This window comes from Trichechus manatus, unplaced genomic scaffold (genome assembly GCF_000243295.1).
Source record: "Trichechus manatus latirostris isolate Lorelei unplaced genomic scaffold, TriManLat1.0 scaffold00250, whole genome shotgun sequence".
Classification (NCBI taxonomy): domain Eukaryota; kingdom Metazoa; phylum Chordata; class Mammalia; order Sirenia; family Trichechidae; genus Trichechus; species Trichechus manatus.
This window is the reverse complement of record NW_004444186.1, coordinates 1,845,239-1,854,033: the sequence shown is the minus strand read 5'-3', so window position 1 is coordinate 1,854,033 and position 8,795 is coordinate 1,845,239. Positions and strand designations below refer to the sequence as shown.

Here is an 8,795-nt window from a genome sequence, read left to right as displayed (position 1 = left end):
AGAACATAATTCTAACTCACACATAAAAAGACCAGATTTACTGCCCTAAAGGAGACTGGAGAAACCCCAAGAGTATGGCCCCCGGACACCCTTTTAGCTCAGTGGTGAAGTCACTTCCGAGGTTCACCATTCAGCCAGGGATTGGACAGCCCCATAAAACAAAACAGGACTAATGAGGCACAGCATTCCAGGACAAGAACTAGAAGGCAGAAGAGGACAGGAATGCTGGTGATAGGGAACCCAAGGCTGAGTAAGGACAGTGTTGATGTGCAGTGAGGTTGTTAACCATTGTCATAGGGCAACATGTGTACTAACTGTTAACTGAGAAAGTATTTTGTTCTGTAAGCCTTCATCTAAAGTGAGAATAGCAGCACAATTGGAAGAGCATAGTCGATGTCACTGAACTGTGCGTGTAGACATTTTTGAAATGGTGTATCTTTGGCTATGTATATTTTCACCAAAAAAAAAAAAAAAAAAAAAAGGTTGAGAAGGAACTGTGTTGACATGTCGTGGGGTTGTTAACCAATGTCATAAAACAATATGTGTACCACTGTTTAATGAGAAACTATTTATCTGTAAACCTTCACCTAAAGTACAATAAAAAATAAAGAATCAAAAAATTTTTTACACAGAAAATTAGGTTCCCATTTAACAGTTTCTACACATATAGTTCAGCAACATTGGTTAAATTTTTCACAGTGTGTGAGCATTCTCATTATTTCCACTCTGGTTGTTCCATTTTCATTAATCTAGCTTCCCTGTCCCCACTTACCTTTTCATCTTTGCTTTAGGGTAAATGTTGACAGTTTGGTCTCATATAGATGATTTTTTTAAAGGAGTACAGTACACATGGGTGATATTGTTTATTTTAGAAGCCAGTCTGTTATTTAGCTGAAAGGTGACCTCCGAGTGTGGTTTCAGTTCTAAGTTTAAAGGGTATCTCAGGGCGATAGTCTCAGGGGTTTCTCTAGTCTCTATTGGTCTGTTTTTAAGAATATGAGTTTTGTTCTACAACTTTCTCTCATTCTATCCGGGACCATCTACTGTCTACCTGGTCAGAGGGGTCAGTAGTGGTGGCAAGGCACCATCTAGTTCTTCTCGTCTCAGAATAGATGAAGCTGTCGTTTGTGTGGGCTATTAGTCCTGCAGCCTAGTATTTTCTTTGAGTCTTTGGTTTATTTCTTTCTCTTTTGTTCCAGACGAGTACAGACCAATAGTTGTATCTTAGATGGCCACTCGCAAGCTTTTAAAACCCCAGATGCTACTCACCAAACTAGGCTGTAGGACATACATTTTATGAACTACATTATGCCAGTTGACTGAGTTATCCCACAAGACTAGGGTCCTAAGCCTTCAAACCCAGTAAACCAATCCAGTGAGGTGTTTGGTTCTGTCTAGGAAGTATCTGTAACTGTGCCCCTATGAGCTTTATTATATATGTGAATATATACATGCAACAGACCCAAACATGTATATACATATGCCTACAGATGCACCTATGCACGGACACCTGTACACTCACGTGTACCTTCTTATGCACATACATGCATACGTATCTACCTATGTAACCTCACACATATTTTTTGGTTGTGATTGCAAAATTGTATATGTTACAGCATTTACCAGAAACATTTCTGTTCCTGTGTACTTCTTACTGTTGTCATTTACTGGGGAGCACTTTTGATTGGAGGCCCCGGATTTTTTTCATAACTGGAAAATTCTCAGCCAGTATCTCTTCAGATATTGCTTCTCCATCGTTCCATCTAATTCTCTTCTTGAGAAACTCCTATCAGGTGTATGTGGGAGACTCCAAGTCTCTTTCACATCTCTCACCTCGATTTTCGTAGTTTTTGCCATTTATTCCCACGTGCCGCATGCAGGGTGAACGCCTCCGTGCTGCTGTCTCCCGCTTTGCTCAGTCTATCCACCTCCCTCCAGTCTGCAGTTTATCCCTTTTATTAAGTTCTTCTTTCGATGACTGTATCTTTCATTTCCAAGATTTCTGACAGGATTTCTAAATTATTTCACCATTTCTCATTCATCGGTGTGGATGTTTTATTTTAAAATCCTGTTTTGCTCTATTAGTTTAATTTTATAAGGAGTGAACTCATATTCTGATTGTCACTTTGGTTGCCCCCCAGGGGCTTCATGTCTATAGAATATGATATACACAGAATACAGTATCCATGGTGCCCCTTAGAATTAACTGCTCACCCCCTCCTTCACCCCCAAGGAGCCCTGGTGGCACAGTGGTTAAGCGCTCAGCTGCTAACAGAGGGTTGGCGGTTCAAACCCATCAGCTGCTTCATGGGAGGAAGTTGTGGCAATTTGCTTCGGAAAAGATTACAGCCCTGGACACCCCATGGGGGCATTTTACTCTGTCTTATATGGCCACTGTGGGTCGGAATCGACTTAATGACAACTAGTTTGTTTGTTTTTTTTTTTTTGGTTTATGCCACCCTCACCCCTCAAGGCCACAGGTTTCAGGTGGGGAGCCTGGAGTCAGTCCCTTCTCCCTTGGAGCAAGGTTTTACTCTGTTAGCCCAGTGTTGGGCAGATACAGACGCACTCCCAAACCACTAGAGCAGGAAGAACTGGAATATAGAAAATAAATCTAACAAAGGGCAGGGATGAATAAAAGAGACAAGTAAGTGAACTTGGTGATAAATTGTAAAGGCATCAGGAGTTCTAATCAAAAGTCATGCTCATTGCTCCTGAAGGACGGGCATCATTCAAACGAGGGACAGAATTCGCTTAGCCAGAGAGTGGTGCTAACAGCACATCTCCCGCTAGCCAACCTTGAAACCGGGGGCCTAGTCCTAAAGGGGAGCGGGTGAGGGTGAAATTGATCACACTGGGAAAACAACCGAGTGCGCGTCCTACTGAGAGTGTCATTTTTATACAAAGAAATACAGAAAATAAATTAACACATAATGCTAGCTTATAAACTACAGATATTATATAGTTATAGGACTTCGTTCTTTGAAGAACAGGGTGAAGTTTGAAAATCAGTCCCTCGGTATGCTTTGAAGTAAACAGAATTACAAGGTGGGAAGTAAAAGTCAAGAAACATCTGGTAGCGCTTCCATGGGCAGGAGCTGCCATACGGTCTTTGAGCTCCTCAAACACCCCACGTGCTCCCTCCTCAGAGTTCTGCATTTGTTCTCCCTTGGCCGGGGACCTTTGCCCTCAGTTACTCACCTTGCTTGCTCCCTTGCTTCTGCCAATTCTCTGCTCAAATGTCACTTTATTTGTAAAGCCTTCTCAGACCATCCTATCATATACATGGAATAACCACTCCCCACCTTCGTCACCTGAGGCCATTCCTGTCCCCCATTCCTGGCTGGATTTTTCTCTTCTGCCCTTATTCCCATCTACCATACGCTATAGCTACCCGTTTACTTCCTTGCTGTTTCTCTCAGTAGGATGGAAGTTCCGTAAGAACAGGAACTTTGTTTTGTTTCCTGCTGTATCTCTAGCACCAAGAATGGCATCTGGCAAGAAATGAGTGAGTAGTACTGATTACAACACTGCTGGAAGAACAGAATCTGGACAGGGAGAAAGCACACGGTCTGGAAGCGCATCGCTTGCATGGCAATCTCATCTACCTTTTCCTTGTATTGCCTGCCGTAGGTTTTCTTCCAGAGGTCCCAGTGGTTATCTAGGGTGGGATCCTTATGCAGCTGCGCCATTGCAGAGGTGCACAGCAGGAGCACCCAAACCACCCACGTCATTCTGTGTAAGGAAAGAAGACATACGAAGAGTGGCTACTAGCTGCATGGGTACTGACCGTATTTTTTTTCGTAACAAAAATCCATCAAAGGGACAGAATTATTTAGGAAACTTTCTGGGATCTACAGCCACATATAACGTCATGTTTATGTCTAAACTACCACTTCCATCGCTTAGTAGCGCTAACAAGTTATTTTCAGGAATTTCCCAGTATCCGGTAAACCAAATTTATAGGGGCGAGGGGCGGGGGGCGGCGGGGAAGCCAGGGCTTTCCAGGATTTGCCAACAAATCTAGTTCATTGAAATCCTCTTTCTTCCTTTCCAAAAAAGTCACCCTTAAGAAGAAGACAAACCTCTGAAGAATCAGGTTTAGCTTCTGAATTTTCCAGTACATGAGTTGTTCTTAACTGGTTTATTTAAACGTCCATGACCTTTAAAAGTAGTTAAAAGACAAGCCTACGTACTGTTCTCATGCCCGTGGGTCATTTTACTTTTTAAACTTCTTTTTCTCAGCAATCAGAATATCTGTGTCAACAGAAGCAATTAACTACTTACCAAAACACCGCTTCTAAATTTAATTCAAAGGGACTTTCAACACAAGTGACTAGCTCCATCAAACTAGATTTTACTTCTTTTCACGTTTCTTTTTAATTCAAAACATTTAGAATTGTAACCATTCCAAAGAAAGCTGTGCTTCAGCCTAAGGCTTAGATGTTTAAGCAGACATTAACTTTTCAAAAAGAGATTGTTTTTAGTCAAAAAGTGAAAGAGCAAGTTGGGCAAGTGATTTCTTAGCTGACTTCCTTAGACAGAAGATTGTGAACCAGCAGGCAGAGCGAGCTGAAACATAAAGGTGGGTGTTTGGAGAGCAAACGGGGAGAAAAGCAACAGGCAGTGCCTACCTGCTGGGGCCGGCAGGAACACCCATAGGAAGAGTCCTTGAACTGATGGGCTCCCTCCAAGGCTTCCAGAAGCAGCAAGGAGACCTGAGTTACATTGACTTTAAGAAGAAATCGGAACTTGTCACATGAGGCATCCACAATGAGGAAGTGAACTTTCATTTCGGTTTCATTTAAAATCTAACCGGATGAGCTACCTCCAGCTTCTGCGTACAGTTTTGGGGACAGTGTGGGTACAGTAAACCATCAAAAAGAGCCCGCAGTGGGGGATATCAATAGAACAAACTCAGCAGATAAGAGCAGTACAGCTTACTCTTTAATCCCTCATCACTTGGGTAATTCACTCTTACTAAAAAAACACCAGTTTTCAGATGGAAAAAAATTTAGTTATGAAGGGATTGGGATTAAGCTTTTGAAATCTCAGCTCTCTGCATGATTTCCTAGGAAAACCTTTCTTATTCCTTTTAACACAGTCCACCCATAATCTACTCTTGTCTAGTTGTCACCCAGCCATTCCTTCATTCATCAATTCAAAATCTCTTTACTGAAAGTAATATATGTTAGTATATTCCTAGAAAAAAATATACATCTATAGACACGAAACTGCTGGAGTGGTTATGGGGGAGCGGTCCCCCAGCAGCAGCAGAGCTTCCGGCATCTAGTCCCCAGTGTCACCTGTACGACTTGTGGTGTTTATGTCCAATATTTTGTCTGTTCAGGGGCACCATCCTTTGACCACCCCTGTCTTTGTGGTTTGCGTGATGTTCCCGGCTACGTAATCTTTAAACCTGCCTGATTCTCTGGCCTGTCCAGAGACTGTGTGAACTTCCTACCATTTTAAAATAAACTATACTACCCAGATAGATAAACTCAATAATGACATTCACAGGAGAGTTGAGTTTGGAGAAATAAGCACTGGGACCCAGGAGGTCAATTGGGAAGCTTTTTCCCGGGCTGTGAACAGAGGAAACTACAGAAGCAAACTATTGTGGGGCTCCCGATGACTTTAGATTGTCTTCCACCCAGTTTTTTGCTTTAAGCTTTGGTGCCTATATAGTAAAACCTGCAAGAGCTGGAAACTGTGTAAAGCAGGAACCTGTCAGAGAAGGAAAATGCAAATATCTTCCACTAAAAGGAGCAATGAAAAGTGGTAAGACCGTACCCTGTTAAAGGTGGAAAACTTGCGAAAAACAAGGCAGTCCCATCAAGTTCCAGCTCTCACAGGTTTCACTGTGTATGTATTTGTCCCCCCAGACATCTAAGGTTCAGTTTTCTTAATGAGGAAACGTACATAAAAACAAATGTCTTTCCTTTAAGGTACAAATTGTAGACAACTGTTTTTAGAAGAGATCATGTTTATTTTCAGTCATCATTTTTCTGCTGGACAGGGTCTACAAACACACCTATACTCAGTACAGACCATGAATGTGGTAATCGGGCAACAGAAAAGCCCTTCTAGCCCATTACTGGATAGTGTCTAAACACAACTGTGTATGAAGTTACTCCTCTAGTTGTTTCAGATAATCGTCTACCAAATGGGGAACACTCAGGGGCGAGCTGTTTCATCTAGGGGTGTTCTAGACATAATTGGGGCAGCTACTGCTGTTACATATCTTCCCATGTTCGTTTTAAGTCTATAAATGAATTCCAGACTTACCCTGAAACTCAGCTGAGTTGGTCCCAAAATGAAAAGAGATCTTAGGGGCATACCCACGTCTTCCCAGTCTGCTGTAGGATTCAAGAACTAAGCAGAGACTACATTTATTTCACTTTGATATACTGTGACCCCTGATTAACATGCAGGTGTTAGCAGAGACTAAAGTTTCACAGATGGATGGCAGGGAAAATACAAATGAATTTCCTTTTATGGGAAAAAGAACAAGTCATATTAACTGCCCCTTTTGTTTTGTCACTTTATGGGCTGAATAAAAAGCTTAAAACCTTCTGCATTTGTCTTGACTGCCAGCTGCTGATTATAAGGCCCAGAGCAAGTAAGTTAACCTACCAGTGGCTCACTTTCCCTGTGCATAAGTAGTTCAGAAATACTAACCTCATGGTAGCTTACCAGTGTAAGACAACAGCAATAGAATGCAATTATAATACCCCTCCATGAGGTGGTAAGATTTTATGACTCCAACTAATTATTGCTAGGTCTGTTCTCTTTGCAGAACAAGAGTCTAACAAAGTACTTCGTGTTAACATAGACGGTTATGAGCAATGCTACCTTTTGGGATATTTATTTGAAATACTAACACTCCTGGCACTTATTTATCAATGTTCCGTTTGGCATCTTTTTATCTTTTGAGATTAAGAGGAATCTCAGCAAATATTTGATGAATGAATGAAGAATTTACACTAATCTGAGCACCAAAGCTTGGCCATCACTGATGTAGGCGACCCAGGTTGGCATCTTGGCTAGTCAGTCAGCTAACATATTTCAAGCATTTAAGGAGATATGGAGAAAAACCAAAAAATGCACAATTCCTACTTTAGGTTACTAAAATCTAGTTGGGAGGTATAGAAAATTTCATGCTTAAAGATGGCTTAATCTCACGGACACCTAATAACAAATTGGTTGCTCCAGATTTTAGGAGAACTGTGTAGTGCCTTTATTTGGGGGATTAGAATGCCTTTGCTAAAAATTGGAGAGCCTTTCCATAGAACAATAATTTCCTCCAGGAATCTGGAAGACAAAATTGAAAGCTTCAAAGATATGATAGATGGGGCAGGGTTCTGAAGCCGCCATTTAATTCCTTTGTCAGGGACACCAAAACCGTTGCTCAATCACAGCTGGACTGTGTCACAAACATTAGAACAGGAAACGAGGACACACAGCCCTGTCATGAGGGATCAACTTGTCTTCAAATCATTTCTCCTTTCTACATCCTGCCAGACCTAGAAAATCAGTACAGCCCTTTTGGAAAGGCGCTCGTTACCAACAGCAGCAGTGACAGAGAAGAGGCACAGGATATGAAGCTATCGAAGGTGGTGCTAAGGTGGAAGATGAATGACAGTTGCTTCACTCTATTTGTAAAGTTCAAGTGCAGGCCCAGTAAAACAGCCTTCTTCAATTCAGTGTGTTTTAGGTTCTATACACACAGGCAATTTTCGACTTGCAAAGATTGTGTTCTAAAAGACATGTAAGAAGGCTGTTTAGGTCTAAGAATACACATTCCTGAAGAAGTATGATACAGTGGTGATTAGTTTCTTAGGCAATCCAACAAAAGCCTATCTAATCCATAATGTAGCTGAAAAGCTACATTTCTACACTGAAAAAATAGTACAAGAAATATTACTGTAAACGTGTTAGACTTGACTTCAATTACAGTATACTTGTTCCAGAGGCTCCTGTGATTGGGCCTAGATCTGAATTTCATTCCCAGTATATAACAGACACTGTGTGCCTGGCACTCTTCTAAGCACTTTACATATATTAACTCATTTAATCATCACAATAACCCTGTGAGGTAGTGTCATGGATTGAATTATGTCCCCCAAAAATATCTGTCAACTTGGCTGGGTCATGATTCCCAGTATTGTATGATTGCGTACCATTCTGTAATCTGATGTGATTTCCTCGTGTGTTGTAAACTTCCTCACTATGACATAATAAGATGGATTAGCGGCAGTTATACTGATGAGGTCTACAAGATTAGATAGTGTCTTAAGCCAATCTCTTTTGAGATATAAAAGAGAGAAGTGAGCAGAGAGACATGGGAACCTCGCACCCCAAGAAAGCAGTGCCAGGAGCATAGTGCGTCCTTTGGACCTGAGGTTCCTCTACTGAGATGTTCCCAGACTGGGGTAAGACTGACGCATCACAAGGACCTTCCTCCAGGGGGAGGGGCAGAGTAGTCAGACGCTTCCGGTTGTCCCTCTTACAACAAAGACCCAAAAAAACAAGTGAATTGATTACATATGATAATCTAGGAGCCCTGAACATCAAAGGCAAAGTTGAGGAATCGGACTGAGTGGCAAGGGGAGGGAGACATGGTTCGGAAGCAGCGAGGAGTTGCCAGACCTGACCTGGCGAGAGTCTGAGCCCTTCAACCCGGATCAGCTTGGGGGTGAGCGCTGAGGCAGGCAAGCAGCGGCGCTTGGGAGGCATTTTCCACATCGGGAGAGACCCAGTGGCAGAGAGTATACTCAGCCATCCAGAACCAG

At 42.1% G+C, this 8,795-nt stretch overlaps 1 protein-coding gene across 1 annotated transcript in view; it reads right to left on the bottom strand.

Moving 5' to 3' along the window:
• CTSS (cathepsin S) overlaps positions 1–4,791 on the bottom strand; it is a 20,693-nt gene extending 15,902 nt beyond the window's left edge. The window contains exons 1-3 of the mRNA XM_023724607.1: positions 4,635–4,791; positions 3,403–3,735; positions 2,799–2,854 (exon numbers count right to left, since the gene is read on the bottom strand). Coding sequence (XP_023580375.1) covers positions 2,799–2,854; positions 3,403–3,735; positions 4,635–4,660 — 415 coding nt within the window. The 5' untranslated portion in view covers positions 4,661–4,791. The remainder of the gene's footprint in view (positions 1–2,798; positions 2,855–3,402; positions 3,736–4,634) is intronic.
• Between the last annotated feature and the right edge of the window lie 4,004 nt (positions 4,792–8,795).